Genomic DNA, 23,984 nt, shown 5'->3' on the forward strand with positions numbered 1-23,984 from the left:
AAAGCAGATGGTCATTTGGAGCTGAACGTGATGTGATATGATGTGATGTGATGTGATGCGATGCGATGCGATGCGATGCGATGCGATGTTGGCGAGGAAACCTCGTCACATGCTGAACTGCAACTTGGTTAATGTGTAGCATCTTCTCCAGGGACTGATACCTGCAGACCCACAGGAAAAAGAGAGGGGCAGCAGCCCCTCCAAACACCCCTGTGAAACTCCAGCAAAGGTGTTCAGGAGGAGGAAACCAAAAAACTTAGCATCTCAAACCGGAAAATCAGCAGCAGTGAGTTGTTTGGCCCTTTGGAGCAAAGGGGATGGAGCCCCTTTGGGGACCGGAGTCATGCTTCACCTACTCAGCACAATGTTGCTGAGATCTTTATGTGAGCGGTGAGCCCGGCTGAAATGGAGATGTGCCTGTGCTACACACTGTACAAACACATTGCAGAGGGGCTAAAAGACCTTGGGGAAGTACCCCTACCCTGTATTTCTGATGGTGCATTGGGGAACAGGACGGCTAAGACAGCTTCTGTGCTGGCAGATAACATAGACAGGATTTTTGCCCCAGGACCATCTGGTCCAGCACAGCTCACATCTGTGCATCTGATGTGCACATCTGAATGCCAGTTCCCCATTGCACCACAGCCTGGAAGCATCCCCCATCCCGTACTGGGTTACACCAGGGGTATTTTGAATGAATAAGTTCTGAAAATAAGTCAGACCCCCAGACTTTCTCAGGCTCCGTGGGATTGCTAAAACTCATGATTGACTCAGCCTGGTGGAAGACCAATATCACTCTTCCCTAAAAATAGACCAAGTGGTTCATCCTCTCAACATAGCCCAGTGCTCGGTGATAAAACCAGCTGCCAGAGACCACTGGGAGGCAGTGAACAGGACCGCGGGTGTGGGGAGTGGAGCAGGGCTCCTCGTAGGATACACTAAGGGCTGCCTAGCTGTGAGTTTCACGTAGATTTTCCACTGGGGCTGTCTACGGCGTGACACAGCTGTTGGGACTACCGAGACCTCCCTGTAAGTAATTTGGGGGTAGATTAGAGAGGGGTGAAGTGTTGCATGAATATGAACTTCAGAGTGATGCTCGAATGCAGGGCAAATGAGGATGCTTAACGCTTCATGCTATGAAAACGGTGTTGCAGCTCATGGAAAGCCATGGATTTTATTTTGTTGGCCCAGAGTTTGGTAAATCCCACCCTCTGCTGCAGAAGGTGCTGTCTCTGTGTTCCATGGATGGTGGCTTTGGTCTGATTCAGCACCATCTTCTAGGGCGCTTGGGCATGTTTAAGGCAGAAACAGAGCATTGTACGTGTATGCTTTTCCCTTGTCCTGAAATACTGAAGTTCCTAGCTTTGAGGCTTAAAGTCACGGGGCCAGATCTGTGTCTACTCTCTCCCCCCAAAATACTGTTATTTACCATGACTCTGGTCACTGTGACCAGCAACAGGGGAAAGAATCTGTACGGGATTCGGTTGAGCCAGATGGATGCTGGGGGTAGAGGGGACATCTTCCAGATCTAAACCGTGTTCAGGACTGGTAGGCAGTAGGCAGCAAAACGTGGACTGTTCGGAGGGAAATGAGCTTTGCTTCATCTTACATACCTAGGGAAGAGGAGGCAGAGTAGGATTGGTTAAGGAGGGAATTTCTTTCCCTCTCTCTTCTCTCCTGGTCTCCAAGGAGGGCTGAGCAATGTGTTTGTGATCCTGAGCCAAATAAAGGGCTTCAGGAGCCTGTTAGGTCAGCAGCATTAATATGGCGATACCATTCCCTATTTGTGCTCACGTATGGAAAGTAACTCCAAAAAAACAGCACGACTGTAAGATGGAGCAGAAATCTCCTCCTGTGTGTGCGTCTCATACCTGATTATCCATTTGCTGAAGCCTTTTAGCTCTAAGGTCTGTGTCGTGGCCAGTAGAAGAGAGCCGGGACTCCAGGTCCAGGTCTCGGTGCTGCCCGTCAGTCACTGTGTGATGGCCTGACCCCAACAGCCTGAGCTGAAAGCAATATTTTCCTGCTCATGCATTTGGCGGTGGTTAACGTTTCCTTCTGAGATACACGTCCTTCTGATTGCTGCGAGAATGACAGAAATTCTTTCACTTTCCCCAATTCCCTCCAGGTCTCCAGTTTTCACCCAAATCTTTGCTGGAAAATATCTGAAGTAGCTTCAGGTTTTTATCAGAAAACAGGGATTTGGGGAAAGAGACATGGAGCTGATGCATCAGGTACAGATAACACTTGATGAGAAGAGGCAAAATATGAAAACCCATGTTCTTGTCCAGGCAAAGTGGTAGATAATCCACTAGTGGCAATTAAGGGATCCAGCATAGGTGGAAATTCATAGGAACATCCTACAAAGGCCATTTTCAGTTCTTGGATAGATGCAGTATTTTGCAGGATACAAAAGCTTCCTTTTGGGGAGAAACCAGGCAAGGATGCCCTAACCTTATTGCTAGGGGATGAAAATCCTTCTTCAGCACTGGCAAAAACTCCAGGTCTGGGTCTGAACACGGTAGCAGGAATCTCTGCATTAAGTACTGTACAGTCTGGTATTTTACTCTTTTAAAGCCAACCATTTCTCTCCTCCCCCATATTTTTACTGGCAATTTGCCTCATTCAGAAACAAATGGAAATGCCGGGGAAACTTAATAGCTACAAGTGGGTTGGGTTTTTCTCTTTAAAGCATACTGCTAAATTTTTTTTGGCTGTGGCTGTTTCTTCCAAAACAGTATTAAGTTTTCTTGGTTGTCAGTGATAAAGAGCTGACAGCAGCATGGAAACACCATGATAAGAATAGAAAGCAAAGGCAGGGTCTCAACAGCTCCTCAGAGCCGCGTGGTATCCATGCAATGCCCGTGCGTAAACACCATGGCATGGCAAAAAAAAAAAAACAAACGCTTAAAAACGCATGCCACAGCCCTGAGCCTGGCTGTGCTCTGCATCCCAGGCGGGATGTGGAGCCGGTGATGCTCTCAGGGCTCATGCCTGCGCAGACATTCCCAAGGTATCTCTTCACGGTGGCTTCCCTTAAAAGGTCTGGTATTCACGGCATGCGGAGAAGCCCTCTCCCCAGGCAGAGGTTATTCCAGTGGGTAACTTGGTGTTGCTTTCCCTGGGAAAGGGGATTTTAGAGGGAGGGAAGGTGCTCTCATGAATGGTCATCCTGCATTGAAGCCTGCAAGCGCTGAGATACTGCTCTACGGGAGAAGGTAGAGCACACAGAGGACATGGAGCCTGGCAGAGGGGTTAGGGACAAAAATAGTCCTGCTGCCGGCCAGCATTCAGGGACAGGTGAAATAGAGAAACAGGGAAATAAAAACAGCTCTCGTTGGATGTCAAGCAGGGGAGTTTATCACTATTTCAGTGAAAAAAACCCCTGTATAAATAACAGATAAATAGTTACTGGAGGGTATGAGAACGGTGCCGGCGTGAGCAGAGCATGATACACCATCCCCAGCATGTCTGAGGGGAGTGCTGGATACCGAGATCCCAGCGATACACAGCCTGGGGGAGCAATTTATTAAACATCTGCTCACCCTTTATTAACCCTTTGCAAATAACAGAGGAGCATGCTTTTGTATCCCAAAAGCAGGGGGGCCGACTCGGGTGATGTTGAAGTCCCTCTCTAAGGAAAGACAACCCCACAGCAGTTGGCCCACTCGGGAAGGACACGTCCCCAACCAGCAATGCCACTCGCAGCTGTCTCTCAGCAGAACTTCTTGGCATTTTTTGGTACCAGGAATAGAGTCCTCCACATTCCTGGATTTTTGCAAAGCCCAGAAATAGCCCCGAGCTGCCTTGGGGCAGATACTCAGCTTCGCCTGAGGCTAAATTCTCCCGACTCTTCTCTGGAGCTGTTTAAATTACCTGGGCGTTGTGGTATTGCTCCGGCAAAGGAAAGTCCAGCTGACACTGAGGAGCCAAAAACATTTGCAGAAGTGACTAAAGATCATGGACCTTCAGTTTAGAGGTGCTGCAAATTGTAGAGATGTGATTTTGAAACTCAAGTGCAGGATACGAGACACTCTTCAGTAGCTGTTTTTTCCTTCATCCCCTCCCACTCCCTCAGATCTGCAAATGCAACTTTATACACATGCAAAACATTAATTGACTATAATTTAGCAGACAATTCCTAAAGCATGAAATGATATTTTAAATCTTATTTCCTCTTCAACACAGCTGCTTTTTAATTACATTATTTTATTTTACTTATTTGTTTAGCACCTTCCTCTGGTTCTGGCGCTTTTCTTTTCAGCCTATTTCCCACGCCAGAATTCATATATTAGCTCTATGCACCAGAGCTGCTCAAGTGATTGCAACATATGGCTTGCAGACAGCGCAAAATCTTTCTTAAAGCTTTTCAAAAGAGAATGATTTATATTTTTTGATATGCATTAGTCATTACATCTATGATCTATATCAGAGATGCCCCCCACCTCCAAATCAGGGATCCATTGTACATGATGCTGTACAAACTTACTTGAAAGGACAAGTTTTATTCATGAAAGTTTGGAAGCAGAAAAAAAGTGTTGTTTATTTGTATGATTTTTGTTAGTTATCTAACTGTAATCAGTGGTGTGCTTACATCTGAGTTGGTTAGGCAAGCCTGTGAAAATCTCAGTTTCCACTTTAAAAGATTGATTCCTAGCCTATGTACTTACAAAAAAAGGTAACTTGGACCAAAACAGTCAAAAACCAGATGACTTCTTTTAAAAAAAAAACATGTTTACAATGGCCACTCTCTCAAATAATTGGCCAATCAGTGGCAAAAAGAAAAAGCTTGAATTTCAAATCCTCACTGTCCTTTGTAGAACTGAAAATGAGAGAAAACACTGCAGTTTGCAAACAGAGCAAAGTGTGATCCGGGAGTCAGGAGGGAGTACCCGTAAGGATAAACAGGATGTTTTAGAGCATCACTGGTCTTCACTTTTTACTAGACGCTGCCTAAAATCCTGTTGATGCTCCCTGCTGTAGCCTTCTCTGACCTTTTTTCCCCTTCCTTTGGAAAAAATAACACATGACATTTTAAAATGCTCTAAAAGCCTCAAGAGTGGGTCAAAGAGGCCAACGAGAAATAGCTAGAGATGCTGTCCCCTCCCCAAACCCTCACCCTCTCAGGACTACCCTTCCCCGCACACCCTTCGCTGCAGCATCCCGGGACCACTCACCCTTTCGGCAGCCTTCAAACTGGGGCAGCGAGGAGCCTGCCCCGCTTCCCACACCACCTTCGGCGTGCATCTCCTCTGGCAGAGCTTCCCCGTGGACCAGAACCTCCAGTGCAGGGGCTGGGGGCAGAGATTTAAACCTTTCCCCACTGACCGAGCACCCCCAATGGGCTGCCAGGCTCCCGGATTAAGCAGCAGCACTGGTTTCCCAGCCAGCTTTTATGGGTGCTTACCCATCCGCGCAAATTCCCCCAGCCCAGCCATGGAGCAGTGCCGGTATTTAGGAGCCCCTTTTGTCAGGGGACTGATTCTCCAGGGTGTAAAGCTGGGAGGAGGATGGGGTAGGTGTGATTCAGCCCATGCAGCTCCTACATCCAGGACAGAAATGAGGTCCCCATCCGCAGGGACAGGTTTCCAGCTTCGTGAGGGGGACGGTGAGTTGCTGAGTTGTCGCCGACACGCAGGCTAGGGACAAGCAGGTGGGAATGGGGACACACATCCAGCCACACAGACTGACTCAAGGGACTGAACTGGTAGTGACCGTCTGATTGGGAGTAACCCACGACCTTCCCAAGCAGGGAGGAATAGCAGAAATAGCCCCAAACCCCCAGGAAACAGCCAGCCAGAGCAGCACAAACCCAGGAGCATTTCCATGTCGGTTCACCTCCATCCCCTTGGAGAACAGAGTCCCTTTCACAATGTGAAGAATTGCTCTTTTCCTGCCCTGATTCCCCCGGTGCTAAGAAGCTCCAGGACACGGGTCCCTTTGCTCCCACTAGCCTTTGAGTATCGGGATTTGGGTCCCACACCGTGGGATGCTCCGAACATCTTGCAGCACCCAAGCCGTGGCACAGCCAAGGGGTGAGACACATTTGTGGCCCATGGCATAGGACGTGCCAGGTCCAGCGGCTGTCGTGACAAACCCAAAGCTGGTCTGCAAAGGAGCAAGGTCAGGCAGCCACTGAGCAGCTGATGGAGGATGCCGAATTCGGCTGCCTGGGATGGGATGCTCTCTGGAGCACCGCTCCCTTTGGCAAGCGATGGAGAGGGACAGGACCTTAGCACAATTTGCACCACTGGGCTATCCCTTTCCCTCCGGCTCGTGCAAGCCCTGTGCAAGCCCCCGGCTGATCTCAGGCCCCGTTACACAACCCCCGGTTCACGGACTGCCGTGGGGCACCCACGGCGACACAAAGGGCTTTGCTTAGCAGCTGTGTTTGCTCAGGGCGGCTGATTTTGGGAGCAAAGCCGATGACATGTGGTTGGCCGGGCGACCCGGGAGACTGGTGCTGAGCTTGCAGCTTCCTTTTTTAATAGGTGACTCAGGCGGTCGGTAGCTCACTGGGGTTGGTGGTGGGAGCCAGGCTGCGAAGGAGTGCCAGCGGCAGAGGTGGTGGACACCAACAGGTGGGTAGTGTTGTTTCTTTATAGGATAAAGTGGTTTAAATAGAAAGCTGAGCAAGCCGGAGCTGCCGTGTTACTGGTGAGATGGGGTTTTCTCAGGAGAAGAAGGGGGAAGGGGTTTTGTTAGTGATTTGTTTTCCACTTGTTGGGAGCTGGCTGTCAGATGTAACATGATTACAGTTCAAGAGACCTGTAATATTGTCTTCAGCAGGAGACAGAGCAGTTGAGTGATTTATGGGCTATAACTGAATAGGAAGTGAGTGAATTTTTACATGAATATTTAAGAGCCTTTTTCCCCCTGTTCCCTTGCCTTTTCCCCTTGTGTCTAGAAAGATCAGTGAGTACAAATGAATATGAGGAATGATTTTTCCCCCATTGCAAGTTTCCAGGTCCCACAGCCCTCCCTGCCCACCTGGGGTGCAGCTTATGGGGCAGAGAGGCTGTAAACTGAGCCCGAGCTGCGTATATGTGGAGCAAGGGAAGAGCTAAAGAAACCCTGACAGCTGCTCCCTATGGACAGTCCTAACATTGCAGCCCCTCACATGAAATGTGCAGATTCATCCGGCGCCAGACGCTGGCACGAAGGACATTTTGCCGACAAATCCCAGCGGGGAGGAACATTCCCCGTATCCTTCACTTAGACAGCAGCGCTGTCGGCCGCGGTGCCAGCCGCTGGGTGGGACGAGAGGAGGGGGTCCTCAGGAGATCTTTCCTTCTATTTTAGCTCACAGGGGATGCTTTAATGCTTGAAGTATCAGGTTTAAAATCCCTGGGGCCGCAGTCAGTGCTAGTCAATCAGCGCCACGCGGGATGCATCATTCAGCGCTGGAACGGATGCCGAACGTACCAGCAGAGCCCTTTTGCTCAGCAAGGCAGAAACGTGGAGCCCAGCACAGCTCTCGAACTGGACTTCCATGCCCTCCATCTCATGCACAACAAATAACACCCTAAGTCCAGTCTGCATAACATCCTTTGGCTTTGCTTTAGCATCCCCAGCTGGGAAGTTTCCCCCTCCCTCCCAAGGGATGCTGCGCAGCAGCACCGTGCTCACAACTCTTCAGATGTCCTAAGTGCCGCTTGGATGCCGTTAGCAGCACACATGTGACAGCTCGGCTTTCTCGTTAGTGGAATGAACTGTTGTTCTTTTGCTCTTATCTATAATTAGCAATTTAGAGGGTGGCAGCAGCCTGTTTCGTCAGGCAGAGCTGCGTGGTGAGACCAGACTTTCGGCAAGCGCAGAGCCAGCCGCCTGCCCGGAGGGTTTGAGCAGCCCCCATCTAAGGCAGGCAGTTTTGTGAGAAGTGATAAGCAAACAGAGGGCTGTGCATAGCCTGTGCACGGCAAAAATGTCAAAAAGGGGAAGAAAAAAAATATTAAAACAAAGGCAGCAATAAGGGGAAGGTTTTAACAAAAACCTTACATCTAATTATATCCATCATTAAAACAGAAGCCCTGTGGCCTTTCATCCGTCCAATCTAACAGATGAAGGACTAGGCAGCACTAAGGCTGTGCTATTTTCCACTGCATGGACTGGAAATCTTCCTTCAGCTGCATTATTCGCTCTTGGCTGGAGGGGCACATTGCACTTCTTTGTGCAGCATCTCAACCCATGGGCCCATGGGCCAATGCAAATTATACCAGCTCAGTGGTAATACCCACAGCCTGAGGTGGGAGGAGACCATTAAACGTTACCAGCCCAGCTCTAGGACATGGGGATGCTTTTGCTAAACAGTTAGCACCGAAACGGTTAAGCACAGCAGTGCTTGTGTCAGCCCTAGGCAGGGTCCCTGCCTTGCTGTGAAGTGCTCCCATCTCCTAGAGGTAGTTTTTAAGGGAGTTTTTTCAGCGTGGCCATGCCCTTGCCAAGGGCTTGTGTTCATTCACCCAACCAGAAAGCCTGCAAATCTGTGTTTGGTTTTCTTTCTGCTTTAGAACTAGCAAGGCTGACTCTCCCAAGATCTCCCCATTGCTCTTACTGGGAGGCTTAGACAAACCTCATCACCTTGCAAGGAAGAAAGCTTCTGTTTTCCAGACTGATTGTACCCCTTTTGCCTTTCCAGTAGGTAATTCAGCAATGTAGGAGAAAAGAAAGAGATTCCCAGACGAGATTTTTCAAAGCCTTCTTCAAAGCTTTCTGCAGATAATTCAGCACATGCTGCAAGGGTACAGCCATAATACGGAAAGACCATGAGATCTGAGGCACCTTTGCTGGCAATTACTTCACTTTCCATTTTTACAGAGTAGGCCCCTTCAAATGTGTGCCTCGAGCCTCCAAATGAAGGGAGAAGCCCACTGCAGCAGATAGAGGGGTTTGTGTTAGCAGATATTGGCACCAGCTCCTATAAAAACAGTGTTTCAGCCACGCCTTGACCCTCTCCTCCCCATTTCCAGGGTGCTGTTCATCTCAAAAAGCCAGGGACCTAGTCAAACTTTGGGATCTCTTGAGCAGAGTGGGGAAAAAACTGATGTAATCAGAACATGGTTGCAACCTCGCAGCCTATCTTAAGATGCAGCAAATCTTCCCCAGCAGTGCCACTGTCTCCACTGGCTGTAGATGGATAATTCCTTTTGACTCAGTGTTTAAGCTGTGGACAGCAGAAATCAAGGAGAGAGTTCCCATATTTACACGGTGACTTAGCAAAAGGAGCATTAAGGAAATATCTTCTGTTTCCTCCCCTGGTGTCCTAGTGACCTCTGGCAGAACTGGGCAGCTAAATCTTTATTGCATCCCACTGCTTCCTCATGTATCCAGCCTCAGATCTGCATAAAAATGCCTGTACATCTGCAGGAGCAGCTGGAACCAAGGACAAAAGAAAGCTTGGGGTTTGGCACCTTCCAGCAGCACACTGGCCAGTATCTGACAAGCTCACTGGGGTCCCTCTGCTCTTATCTTCGTGGCTTTTTGGTGCCTGCTTGTCCCTGTAGGAACTAGTATTTCATTTGAAGCACCAGCTCCCGGAATCCTGTTAGTATATAACATTAGCTGTTGTCAATTTAAAATAAAAGCAGAGCAAATGTCCTTCGGTATTTCAGGGAAAAACTTGAAAATCTGAACTCAAAATGCAGAAAACAAAGAAAAAGAGTTGTTAGGTTTGTTATTTACAAAATCTCATGATTTAGGGGCTGAGATTTGAGGACAAAAATGCTAGAATTGCTGCAGTGCTTCTAATGTGCACATATTAAAAAGTACATCAGCCCTTTCCTGGCTGTGCAATAGCTGGATTTGTGGAGAGAGAGCCCATTGTTCAAACAGAAAGCATTGCAAATACCGCACTAAATCCGAATGCAGCAGTGCAAGTCTGCAGATAAAAGGAGAACCTTCTCGTGTTTTTACAGCGGTAACAGAAATTACAGCTCTGACTAACCTGGAGGACTAAGATGCACCATATAGGTGTAAAGCTCTATATAGGTCTCTGTTGGGAGGTGGAGATGGTCATCCTGCTCACACCTAGCAGAATAATGCAAAAAAAGAAATTTCTTAGCTAGAATTTGGAGTTGCCTCTTTCTTTGAAAACTGAACCCATCTGCATTAGAGCCATTAATTTTGACACGACCCTCTCTCGGGGGATGGACACAGCTCTCATCCTCAGAGGGAGGGGAAGCCCCCGCTGTTTAGGGGGATGAGGACCAATGGGGAGGGAGTACAATAGATGGGAATGAGGGAGCATGGCCCGAGCATCATCCAAAAGTACACGACCGCTCCAACCATCCAGCCCCTCTGTGCACACCTCAGGAGGTCTGGCTAATAGATCCCCTCCTCCCAGAGTAGCCATTTCTCCATGAGCCAGATAGGGACATCCTCAGCTGTAATCATCTCCATGGGAGGCAGCTGAACAAAGGTAGGAGGAACGCTGAGAATCTTGAATATCTCAGCAATGCCATGATGGGTCCCTGTGGGGGCCCCGTGGGAGCTGGTGCAGCTCAAAATATCAGATCTCTAAACTAAGAGCAGGGTTTGGTCCTCTGGTTCTGCCAAAAACTCCCTGCTACATCCTTGGGGAAGTCTCGTAGCCTCTTCATCTCTCCGTTCCCTGAAACAGGCTCCCAGGCCAGAGGTAAAGACAAATAGATGTAACTGTTAGTGAGGCACAGCGATAGGAGAGCGGTGCAGCCACGGAGCAAAAAAAGTGGGAATTGGTTCAAGCTGAACATGCGTAGCTCCTTCACGTCCTCCGACTCGCTCGTGTTTGGCGATGGCCTTGCCCAAGGATGCAGGAAGAGGTCCATGCTCTGTGCCCCACCGGCAGGATGGCGGCATCAGGTCACTGCCCGACGCGTTACTCTCATCCAGGCTCAAAGTCCGTTTCAGCCATGAAAGAGGTGGAAATGTCCATGTTTTTCTCCCTGAACCAAAAGGGCATGATGTTAAGTTTTGGGGGACCGGGGCGGGGGCTGCCAGGGGAATCGGTGTGGGGATGGCGGAGCGATGCTCACGCTCCAGGCTGGCCGTGCCCTCGCATCTTTGGCGCATAGCTCACCGCACACGTCTGTCCCTGTTTCAGATGAGAGGACGCGGTCATTTTTAGACATATCGGACGACGCTAGCCACATACCTCGCCAAGGACGAGGGAGGTCCTCTGCGCCCTCCGTGAAGGAGCTGTCGGCTCTCTATCTCTCCCAGACAGCTGCTGCTGCTGCTCACGCCGGCAGCCCCGCACAGCCGGTAAGCATCGCGCCGCCGTCCTCCCCCTCGCAAATCACCGGCGGCATCCAAACAATGTCCTGTCCCAGCAAGTGGCTATAAGAGGGTGAGAGAGGAACATGTCTGGTTTCATAAATCGGGAGAAAGACAGCACTTGGTTCTCTAAAAATGACCAGCTTCCCCTTGTCATTTGCAAATATTAAATAAATGTTATCAGAGGTGCTGATATGTATGTATATGATGTATAAGCTGCATATACGTACACACACACACATATATACAGATTATATTCACACATGCACACACATACCAAACACACACACACATCTACATCCACTAGCCCATAGAAATTTTTATTCATACGTAAGATTTCCACCTTATTTGCACATACATATTTACACACTCACATCCATGGAAGAAATACTCAGCACACAGCAACACATACATCTCCATGCTATACCCATTCCAACACACGCACACATATATATATGTCCATATATATCACACACAGGCATAACTTTACAGCGCAGCCTCCCTCTCTTCCTATGTTTATAGCCCTTGGTCTGGGATCCAGGGATTTAATCACCCACTCCAGGCTGACCATCGGGTCATAGGATAATTCAGGTTATAAGGTTTATGAAGCACTGAGCTACATTTTTCCCATTTCCCCAGCTCCACTGGTGATCCAGGAGTAACACGGGATGTGATTTCACATCTGGACCTTTCCTGCAGGCATGTTCATGCTCGCTCCCACCCTCAGTCTTTTGCAGGGTCCCTGTCCAGAGATGCAGTCTCTCAAGCGTGTGTCAGGGATCTGTACTGGCGGAGTCCAAACTAAAGCAGTCCCAGTTGAAAATAAATGAGTGGAGACTGTAACTGGAAAATTACAACTGGTTAGAAGTCTAAGGGAAAAAAAAAAAAAGCCATTTCAGAACAATGCATTACACAATCTGTAATTCAATGACAAACGTAGATCAGTTTTATTTTTAAAATATTGAAGTATAAACAAAAATATAGTCTAAATCAAACTTTGGAGAAATCAGTGCTCATTTTGGTTTTCCCCCCAACTATAAACAAATGTGTTTAGGGTTTTGTTTGTTGACTGAGACTTTTAGAAACAAATATTTTTGGTCAACCTGGAATAAGATTGCTTTTCCCAGCTGTACAGAACTGCCAGTGAACCAGAAAAAACCCTCACCTGCAATTGTTTTCAGGTCTCTGTAGTGGATATATAGAGAGATATATATATATACACACACACACACACACACACACAGATAATGTGTCTTCCTATGCAGTTTGATGTCATTTCTTCTCGTGTCTTTTCCAGAGTACTGTGAAGGACAACTCCACTCACTTTCCCCACAGACAGAAAAAAAACAAGGTAAGAAATGTTAAAGATAAGCACCATTATCTAACCAAATATTTGTGGACTGTGGTGGAGTGTGATTTAAATACCCACACAAGGCAGCAAGGAGCACTTTCATACTGAATATAGCTATCAGCTGCTTGGTTGCCCTTCCCCATGTTCAGAAGTTCTTCACAGATCCAAAAAAAACCTTATTTTAAAAAGTGCATTCAAAGTACATTGGCTCATGTGAAAGATTTGCATTTTACACTTGCTGTAAAATATGCTGATTTGGGTATTCTTGTGTTGTTGGGGTTTTTTTTTACTAATGTTCAATACTTATTTTTAGCCAGAACAATCTGTGTGTAACAGAGTGAAATAACACCGCGCGCCATTGCTTTGAGCAACAACTAATAATATTCCAGGCATAACTCTACAGACGTAATTCCACAGGCATGCCAAGGGTCAGCAGATCTGTTTACTGAAAGGAAAGCCACCAGGATTACAGTCTCTTTTAGATAATGATTACAGGCCTCAGCTACCTTCCCTTTGGATAAACACCAATCTAGTGCAGGTTGCAGGTATTCAGTTCAGCATTCGGCACCCAGGCTTCCCAAGCTAAGGAAAAAAAATGCAGAAAGTGATGCTCAAAGGTAAAACAACCACAGTCCACCCCGTCACGACCGTACCCTCTGCTTCTGTACCAACGCTGCTGCCAATTTTGAGTTGAGCTCAGGCTGACTGAGTCTAAACAGGTCTAACTTTTGCTGGCCCCCAGCTATGGGCATTACCCCAACCTCTGGTCCCTCAGCCTTGCTTTTTCCTCCTAACAGAGCACAGAATTTGGCCTGCTGATTCTGGCAGTTTGTAAAACTTAGTTAGTCTCATGCCTGGACAAGTCTGCAAGTCAAAAGAGCTTTATTTAAGTCTCTAATTGTGTAACTGTGCATCTATTCTTATGCAAATGGTGACGTGGGGTACTCTCCTGAGTCCAACAGAAGAAATCATTAATCAGACAAAAGCCCTTCCCCAAGCCCTCCCTCCTGTGCAGTGGGCAGCCCATGGTGCTACCAAAAGCCCATCGTGCTAGCTCACTACCCAAAAACAGGTTGTCCTCATCAGCTCAGTTAGATACTTTGGTTCCCTCTCCCCATTTTGTTCTTGGGACCTCTTCACCAATAGCTCTTTGGCTTTCTCCTGCACCCATAGCCTGTGTTCCCAGACTCCCTGCAGGTCCTCACACTGCCCTGGACACTTGGGAGCAGGGAGGGAAGTTAACTTTTAGCTCGCTACTCTAAGACAGCCTTCATCTTATTCTCGTGACCACTCTCTCTTGCTGACAGCCCAAATCAGGTTATCTCTGTTGAGCTGTAGCTGAACTTAATCCTGGAGACTGTAGACTAACCACCGCACGTGCCTGGATTAGAGACCTTGCTTTAGAGTGCGTTGCTGTGGCACCGGAGCTAACACCGAGCCTGGAGCGTGTGCAGTGGTGTGATGCTTTGGAGTGCTGTGTGCTACTGAACCAAAGGTATGGAGCTTAGCAGGTGCATGGATTTCCCTTGTTGGCTGGCTTTTTCCTTTGCCATTCTCATTATTAACGGCCATGGGGTTGGAGGGTAAGAGATGACGCTGACGTTTAAAACTGTTTCCCTAAAGATGTCAGAAGCTCAGCAATCATCTAAAGTTGCCATCAAGAAAATGGAAGACGACTTACCTCCCCCTCCCGCCCTTGGCTCAGTCCAGGTCATTGCTCCAGGGAGCCAGGATCTCAACCCACTCCCTGTGCCTCCTCCAAAGCAAGCCTTCTCCAAGTTCTACCAGCAGCGTCAAGTGAACGAGCTAAAGAGGCTCTACAGACACATGCATCCTGAGCTCAGGAAGAACTTGGAAGAAGCTGTGACGGAGGACCTGGCAGAAATGCTTAATACTGAAGATCCCAATGCACAGGCATCTGTGAACCTGGACAAAGTTCTTCCAGGGGAGGTTCAGTCCATGCGCTGGATTTTTGAGAACTGGGCACTTGACTCCATTGGGGACCATCAAGCCACAAAGAAGCTGGCAGAAGAAGAGATCATTCCCGGTGGTGATGTGAAAAGTACTTCCCTGAAGTTTGAAAGCCAGTCAATCAACGGGGACAATCTGTCAACATCAGCCAAGGTATCAGAAACGGACCTTGCCAGAGGGGATGTGCATACTGCCCGATGGCTGTTCGAAACGCAGCCACTAGACTCATTAAACAAACTGTATTCGGATGAAACTGAAGTGCAGGAGGCGGTTCTCAAGGAGCCTGTCCAGGGAGGTGATGTGAAAGGTGCCAGACAGCTCTTTGAAGCGCAGTCCCTGGATGCTATAGGACGCTGCTGTTCAGTGGAGGAGAAAAGCATCCTACAACTCAAGTCAGAAATCCAGGAGCTAAAAGGCGATGTTAAAAAGACTGTCAGGCTCTTCCAAACAGAGCCCCTCTGTGCCATCAGAGACAAAACTGGGAACATCCATGAAATCAAGTCTGTCTGCCGAGAAGAAATTCAGAGCAATGCAGTCAGAACGGCTCGCTGGCTGTTTGAGACTCAGCCCCTGGATACCATCAACAAGGACACTTCCAAAGTGCAAATAATCCGTGGGATTTCGCTGGAAGAAATTGGAAGGCCAGATGTCAGTGGAGCAAGGTGGATATTTGAAACTCAGCCTCTGGATGCCATCAGAGAAATCACAGTTGAAGAACAGGATTTCAAGGCTTCAACGGATTTTGTCACAGGGGCAGATGTCACTAAGCAGCGAATGCTCTTTGAGACCCAGACTCTTGACTCTCTGAAAGGAGAAGCATCAGAAAGTGTTGTAGCCAAAGAACAAGTCATCGGAGGTGATGTGAAATCTACGCTCTGGCTATTCGAAACCCAGCCAATGGAAACCCTTAAAGACAATTTTGAGGTGGGTCGTTTAAAGAAAGTAGAGCTTTCAGCAGAGGAGAAGGGCGATGTGAAGCAAAGAAAACACGTCTTTGAGACCTGTCCCCTTGGCAGCATCTCCAAGGCATTTGAGGAAGAAATTCCAGCCACCAACGTGGAAGAGGTAGTGAAAGGGGATGTGAAGTCTTTCAAGACCCTGTTTGAGACTCTCCCCTTAGACAGCATTAAGCAGGCTGATTCTGAGCCCATCACCAAAGAAGAGGAGAAGATTCCAGCTGGCAACGTCAAAGCCAACCAAATCCTGTTTGAGACAACACCTCTGTATGCCATCAAGGATAGCTTTGGCAATTTCCATGAAGTCACCTCTGTAAGCAGAGAGCAAATCATCAGTGGTGATGTCAAGAACTACAAATGGATGTTTGAAACCAGGCCCCTGGACCAGTTTGATGAAAGCACCAAGAAAGTGGATATAATACGGGGGATCACAAAACAAGAGGTGGTGGCCGGTGATGTCAGAACAGCCAAGTGGCTCTTTGAAACTCAGCCCATGGATGTCATTCATCTCCGAGCCATGCAAGGTGAGGAGCATCCCTCGGTGAAGCGGGAGATCTCCCAGCGGGGGGATGTGAAGACCTGCAGGTGGCTTTTTGAGACCCAGCCCATCCACACCCTGTACGAGAAGGCTGAAAAGAAGCAGGAGGAGGATGGCGGTGTGCCCCAAGCTGATGTGAAATCATACACATGGATGTTTGAGACTCAGCCCCTGGACTCCCTGAAAGGCCAGGAGGAGCAGTATTTACAAATCAGTAAGGCATACAGTCAGGAGGAATTACAGGGAGTTGACGTCAAAACTGTCCGGCACCTATTTGAGACTGAACCCTTGGGTAGCAGTGTTGTCGGTGAAGCTGACCGCAAAAAAACCATGCGATACTCTAGTCGTGTGGAGATACAGTCTGGGGAAGTGTCCAGAGTGAAGGAGTTCTTTGAAGCTAAGCCCTTGGATACAGCCACCAAACCAACATCCCAGAAGGATGATGGGACAATTGAAGCCGGATCTGTGCACAAGTTCACTTGGCTCTTTGAGAACTACCCCATGGACTCCCTGAAGGATAGCTCTGAGGGCATCCAGGAAATCCCTCCAGAGAAGGATATCAAGGGGGGAGATGTTGGAGGCAAAAGGTTTGTATTTGAGACCTATTCCCTTGACCAAATCCATGACATAGTGGATGAGACAGAGCTCCAGAAGATCCAGAAGGACACCATGAGCAAAGCTAATGTCAAGTCCTGCACAATGCTCTTCGAAAGCCAACCCTTATATGCTATCCAGGACAAAGAGGGGGGATACCATGAGGTCACCTCAGTGCAGAAAGAAGAAATCATGAAAGGTGATGTGAAAGGTGCCCGGTGGTTGTTTGAAACAAAGCCTCTGGATCAGATCAAGAAGGAAGAAGAGGTGTTTGTGATTAGGGCTGTCACCCAAGAGGACATCAAGAAAGGAGATGTCCAGGCTGCCCGGTGGAGGTTTGAGACAGAGCCTCTTGACTCCTTCTCAGGGGGAAAGATGTCTGTGCCTAGAACAGTAGATGATGTGCAGAAGGGAGATGTTCAGTCCAACAAGCAGCTCTTTGAGTCCCAGCAAGTGGGCCAGAAGAAGTACGTGAGGATGGTCAGTGTCAGTGACGTTCAGCGGGGTGATGTGAGGACATCCACTTGGCTTTTTGAAAACCAGCCTGTGGACTCCCTGTATGGGGATGCCGAGAGAGGATCATCTATCAGTACAGTGCAGAGAGAGGACAGCCAGAAAGGGGATGTAAAACGCTGCACCTGGTTGTTTGAAACCCAGCCAATGGACACCCTTAAGGACCCAGAGGCGATGACCAGTGTTGGGGCCCAAGAAGCGATCCCTCGCGCAGATGTGAAAAGTACAACGTGGCTCTTCGAGAGCACACCCTTGGATAAATTGAGTGCTTCTGAAGGTAGTATAGAAACAGAACTGAAAGAAAGGACCATGAAGGAGACTTTAGAGACGCTCTGCACTTGCCAGGCTATTCAGCACGATGGGATCCTCATCGAAGCCAATGATATGGAGAGTGTGAAGATGGTGAAGTACCAGCTCAGCAGCCCAGGTGCTCCAGAGATTCTGAAAGAGGAGATTGTGGGAGGCCATTTGCAAAGGATCATGTTGCAGCTTCTGCACAGAACCAATGTGGAAGCACAGAGTGTGCTGGTGGAGGAGGACAGAGAGGGCAAGATCAAAGTAAGCCCACTGCAGCTACTGGACCAGCGTGAAGCTGTTAAAGGCAAAGAGGACTTCAGCGGAAATGTAGCTAAGGCTTTACAGGGTCTCCTCAGTCAAGACGCTTCTATCAAAAAGGGGATGGTCTTACAAGAGACAAAGTCAGGATCAGTGAAGATGACTCTCTACTCCCTCCTGTTCCATTCTGTCCAGCAGAAAGTTGTCAAGGGGGATGTGAAGTCAACGATAGGGAGCCTGTTGGCTTCTTCTCAGGAGCAGAAAGCAACAGCAACCATTAAGCGTGAGGACAATGAGAAGGGAAATGTCCAGCTTTTTGCAAGCTGCATTGAGAAGGGAGATCTAGACTATCTGAAGAATCTCCAGCAGGAGTCGGAGATACAATCCCTCATCTCTTCCCAAGCAGAGCAGGGAGCAGATGAGAGTGCCCCACAGATTGTGCAGGGGGCTAAGATACATATCTTACCAAATAAAGAACTAATAGAGAAAGTAATTGCAGAGCCAGGGGCTATGGAGGGAGCAAAAAAGGTATTCGCATGTGAAAGCATGGGCAAAGAGGGTGCATTAGAGAGAGAGGCTGTGCGTGCAGCAGGTGTGACAGGCACAACTGTGCAATGTCTTGGGAAGGCCCTGCCCACAGTGATGGGAAAGGAAGAAATTCTGTCGGGAGGGCTTAAAGTGACTACAAAGTCAATCCAAAGGGTTGCAGATGTCAGCAAGAAGGCAGAGAAAGAAGCCACCACTGCCAGTTTGAAGGAACCCAAAGCTATGACACAAGGTAAATTTCCAACCCAAGTGACGGCTCAGAGGGAAGAAGTGGCGGGGAAACAGCAGAGTTTGGTGACTGGGGAAGCCATCCAGATGCAGCCAGAAGAAAAGGCCCTTGGGAGCGATCTTCAGGCTGCAATGCAAAGCCTGAGGCTAGCAACAGCAGAAGCAAAAAACATTCAACACCACGTCCAGAGCAAGCTACAGAGGAACAGGGAGGAGGTCCACACGGCCTGCAGGCAGCAGGCAGCCAGCACACAGGGGACAGTGACCCTTCAATCAACCGTACGCCAACAAGACTCTGCATCCACCACACAGGAGAGCACCAGCACTGCCATCAGGACCACCACCACTAGAGTCCAGGAGGCATCCAAGACCCACACAAGCGTGTCTCAGAAGAGCATAGCATCACACAAAAAGGTCAGTGCTTCAGAGGAAGTACAGGGAGGACAACTATTGAGCCAGGAAAGCCAAGTCATGCCTAGTAGAGATTTTAGCATTAAGGATGGCCTTTATACTGCCACACCCGTGAAAACCTATATAAACCCTTTTGTTGAGTCTGATTACAAAGAGCAATCAGTGCAAGAAGAAAGAGATGTTATTATCAGAGGGGATGTACAGACAGCTATCAGAGCACTGCAAAGTGCCGCCACAGAACAGCGCCTGGTAGAAAAGGAGGATGTTGTCCGAGGTAATTTAAAAGCCACACTTCAGTCGCTGGAAAAGTCTAACGTTAATGTCTCCAGAGGGGATTTTAAAGCCGCTATGATATACAGAAATGCAGGGCAGTCCTATTCTGTGTGTAAAAAGAAAAATGAGACTCCAGTCGTTAGTAACCAGACTGCTGTAATGGCTTCAGGGTCTCAGGCTGATAATGACTTTCCTCCTCCTCCCTCAGTTGCTGTGATGAAAGCAGAGCATTGCCCACCCTCAACTAAAGCAACAAGAGAAGGTGCCCTTCCACTACCAACCAGCAAAGATGAAGCCCCAGGATGTTCTGCACCACTCCAGACCCCTCTTCTTGCCCTCCCTTCTCTGTCCTTCAAAGCCAGTGATCAGAGTCCTGCAGAGAAGCCCAGGACGCCTCCAAAACCAGAAATTACTGCCCCACCCCGGAAAAAACCTGTTCCCCCTCCAAAACCTGAGCACCTCTTACACGAGGCACATTCTGCCTCTGCAAATAACAGCACAAGCAGATCGACCAAACCCATCCCTCCACCCATCCCTCCAAAACCTTCGGGCCTGAGGGAGATCAGCAAGCCAAAGCTTCCCCCCACAGAGCTGGGATTAAACTGCGTGGAAGTACGTGAACAATCAGGCCATGGGGAGGTTCAGGCAAAATGCTGCACTTCGGAGACATCTGTGAACAAGCCTGTAACAGTTCAGGGTATGAGCCCTGAGAGAATGCTGCCAAAAAAGACTGCCAAAACCCCTCTTCAAATGGCAGAGGAACGGTATAAGGCTAGCAAATTAGAACAAGGAAAGGTGGAACCAGAGAGTGCTAAGACTTCAAAGCCAATAAAAAATGGGGTGGTTAGTTTTGAAGTCGAGCATGGAATGATGAACGGGAAAGCAGTAGCTCCAAGGCGATGCCCAGGTGAGGTGGTTCAGAGGCATATAGAGCTGTGCCAAGATGAGAATGGGTGCTCTTCAGTATCACATCCAACCTGCCCTGGTAGAGCTCAGACACTTTATGTGTCAGGACAGACTGGGCTAAGCACCTCCCCTGTGGGCCACACCGGTCCTCCAAAGAGAGGAGATGACATTGCACAAAATGCCTCATCCAAGGTGGAAAGGGAAAGTGTGTCTAATTCTTACGGATCGTGGGACAGTCAGAGAGTTGTGCAGCAGGTGAATGAGGGGAGGCAAATGTGTCATTCAATGTCCTTCCATCAGCAGTCAACGAACTCCTTCGAGGAGCAACAGCAGGGGAGTAGTGGGCAATTGAAATGTCCTGATGGGGAGGCAGAGACACCTGCCCAGGAGAAGCCAGCAGTTGTTATGAGAGAAAAAAACAAGAGAGAAACAGAAGATGAGCGTCGGAAGAGGCTTTCAGTACACAAAGAGGAGATCATGAAAGGCAATGTCAAGGAGGCTATGGAGATCTTTGAGAACCTCAGGAGACAGGAGGAGCTGCAAGAGATCTTGACTCGAGTGAGGGAGTTTGAGGAGGAGACAAGCAAAGTGGACGTGAAAGCTCTGAAGAGCTTTTTTGAGAAGGTCCCTGACTGGGTTGTTCGTCAGAAGGCCCACCAGGCCAAGCAACAGGACAGGGCTGAGACACTGGCAAAGGAGGACACTGACAGTGTCTCCTCAGTGGAGCTGGTTTTTGGGGACCTGGAACGAGCAAGTGCTGAGATTATCCACCTGAAGGAGCAGACACTTGCCCGGCTCCTGGACATCGAGGAGGCCATCAAGAAAGCTCTTTATTCTGTCTCTAGTCTCAAGTCTGAGTCAGACATCGATGGGCTCTCAGGCCTGTTCAAGGAGTCTCTGGGGAACACCCAAAGCTCTGTGAGCAGCAGCAATATCCGTAAAATCAGTATTGTCTCAAGCAAAGCCAAGCAGGATGGAATCACACTGGAGACAGGGGAAGCAGCATCTGTGGAAGGTACAAAGGTGGCAGAAAAGACCGAGGTAACGAAGGCAGAGCTAGAGGTCCCTCACCTCATTCAATCTCGTGTCAGCTCTCCCTCCTCACCTTCTTACATCTCCATCGAGTCTGCTGCCAGAAAACCAGCAGAATCACCCAGGACAGCACATTCCCCCTGGGACATCCCTTCACCAGACTGTCCTGATGCTGCAGGAAAAAGGGATGCTTTTGCGAAGGACAGCTTTAGCTCCTTTAACCATCCATCAGCAGGGTCTACTGGGCATGACATGACCCCCTTTGAGAAGAGACCAGAGCCCGTCCAAACAAAAGTTGGGCTGAGCTCAATGAAACAGCACACCCTTGGCAATGCCAACCATCCGATCAGCGAGGAGAGGTGCCCTTTGGACACCTCCAAAGGCAGCTGCCACTGTGGGATGAAAGGCGGCTTCTCAGACTACTGCTGCCTGAATGTCCCCAGCCCGCAAAATCCACGGAGGCAGAAAAGCATCTTGGAGCTGCAGACAGGTCCCGATGGGTCCAAGCTCTATGGAGCCACCCGGACTGTCATGGAGCAGTACGAGGAAATGGACCAGTTTGGAAACAAAATCATCACTTCGTCCACCACAGTCACCAAGCAATCTGAGACACAAACATCTTCCACGTGCAATGTGGCCTCTCATCCCCAATATGAGGTATCTGCCTCACCTGTGTTTCGGAGGTACTTGAAGAGCCCAGGAGAAGACTTCCACACCAACGGCAGTTTTCAGGAGCCAGGAGTGGTCTTTGTCACCTTTGGCAACTCCAAGCCAAAGAAATAGGAGATTCTGGAGAGCAAGAGAGAACTGTATAAGACAAAAAAAGAAAGTCCACAATAAAAAAAATCTCCTGGTTTATCCACGTTACATACAGGGATTCATCTACACCCTAAGGACTTCTCAGGGCCATCGTCTTGGTGTTTGCGTACAGACAGGACAAATGCAGTCTGCCTTGACACTGGAGGAGAACAGCCCTCACCTGGCCAACCCAACAGACTTGGTGTTGCACCACAGCCTGGAGCCCTGACACTGTTAGAAGCACAAGGGAAAAATCCATCCATGGGCAACTTAGGGTAGCTTCTTCCCCCCAGAGTGTTGGGGAAGTGGCGGGGGGTGGTTGTATCAGGCTTCTCTGAACTAATGCAGAAGAAAGGATAGGTAGGATCAATTAAAGAACCAACCAATCTCGTCATTGATGAACACCTTTATGCTAGCTTCTTTTTCTAATTTCAATATAGACTTTCCAAGAAGGGCAACCTAAACACACGTATACACACATGCTCATATTGGTGGGTGAGTTGGGTAGGTTTTTCTCTTAGCAATTAACAAAAGAAAAGGAAAAAAAATCTCAAATTGCTGTCACTGTTGGGGTTGGGGGAGGTATTTATCAGTTTATTTTTCAGTCCCTGGAAAGTACTCAATGCTACTGAAAATTGTCAAGCCAAGACCTACAGCGATCATCAGTGCCATTCCCCCAAAGAAAGATGCTATGAAAGATTCTCTACTTGAGTCAGAATGGTTACTGCTTTCCTTTCTTTATTTTTCGAATTGTAATTTATTATTCAATACATACAAAAGCCTTATTTTAGATTTTCCATGCTTTCATACATGTTTACTGTTTAAATTCATTTTGAGACTTTGTAAAGCAATTTTCTTTTTATTATGACTTTGTTTTGTACATTCTCAACTCAAGATTTTAGATATTTTGTGGCTTTTTTTTTTTTTAACTTCTATTGCTGCGTTCTAAAGGTAAACATTACCTCTAAAAATACTTTCGTGTGGTTGAGTTTCTTTTGTTAAGTGCTTGGTTCCTTTCAAAGTACCTAGAAAGCATCCCTCAATGAATTAGTTGAACCACATATTGAAAGCATTCTAAATCACTGGAGGGATTTAGTCTACATCTTCGTTACAATGTGGGCAGATTAACGGCCCTGCAGCAAGCAGCATTCATACTCTTGTCTGAAAAGTGAGTTGAGTCCAGGGTGATATGCACCACCCAATCCAGGACCCTGTGCAGGTGTGTGGAGACGGGGTAGGATGTATACGCCAAGAAAGGTCTGAACACTTGCCTGTACCCATTTCCTCCATCTGAGAAGGCAGCAGAGGTTTTGTGCCTCCATAAGCCTTACAAGGAGGGACAGTTGATGAACCAGCCGTTGCTCAGTGCTGTGCCTCAACCTCACATCACAGGTTGGCCTCAGTTTGGGAAGGAGGCGAGCAAGCACAGGGTTTGCTCCAGATGTGGGAGAAGGTGAGGAGCCTACAGAGTGACTGGATGGTTTCTCAGGGAGCTGTGTCCTACTGCCTGGCTACTGACCCCTGAGTCTGACTGTAGACCTTCTGGCTGGTCTATAGCAAGCCACTTCATCTCTCAGTGCATCAGTTTACTTTTCTGCAGAAGGGGACAGTAACCTTATTCAAAAAACCACCATGTTTCAGTAAGATATTGTGGTTAATGTTTTCTCTTTTTTTCCTCTGAGGGAAAAGAGCTCACACTGATGACTGAAAAGCAGGACACTGGGGAGGAAGGGACTGTTTCAGCGTCTACCACTTCACACCCCTGAGTCCATAGTTAGGTGTTTAAATAGCAAATAACGTTTCACATCATGCAGTACCTTGTTCAAGGTTTTGCAGACCAAATAGAAGTTCTGTTTCAACCCCCAGAAAAGCAGGCACATACCCAGAGCTCTTTGGTTTGCCTCTAGGACCCCATAAATTTGAAAGTTAGGTATGCCAAAAGAATATAATTATCAGTTCCACCAAAGAGTATACCGAAGGTTGAGGTAGAAGAACAGATCATCATAAACTGAGTGTATGGTTCTCTGGTTTCACAGAATCAGAAAAAATAACTGCTTAG

General features: G+C 48.2%; 1 protein-coding gene across 1 annotated transcript; it reads left to right on the forward strand.

Annotated features, from left to right (window-relative positions):
* The first annotated feature begins 873 nt into the window (after positions 1-873).
* On the forward strand, positions 874-22,702 carry XIRP1 (xin actin-binding repeat containing 1). Its single transcript, XM_010561082.1, has 4 exons — positions 874-1,029; positions 11,081-11,241; positions 12,551-12,604; positions 14,228-22,702. Exon 4 carries the CDS (start codon positions 14,228-14,230, stop codon positions 21,908-21,910), a length of 7,683 nt encoding a protein of 2,560 aa, XP_010559384.1. The 5' UTR covers positions 874-1,029; positions 11,081-11,241; positions 12,551-12,604; the 3' UTR covers positions 21,911-22,702.
* Positions 22,703-23,984: the final 1,282 nt, after the last annotated feature.

The sequence above is a fragment of the Haliaeetus leucocephalus genome, unplaced genomic scaffold, assembly GCF_000737465.1.
Source record: "Haliaeetus leucocephalus isolate CR32 unplaced genomic scaffold, Haliaeetus_leucocephalus-4.0 Scaffold0, whole genome shotgun sequence".
NCBI classification, from domain to species: Eukaryota; Metazoa; Chordata; class Aves; order Accipitriformes; family Accipitridae; genus Haliaeetus; species Haliaeetus leucocephalus.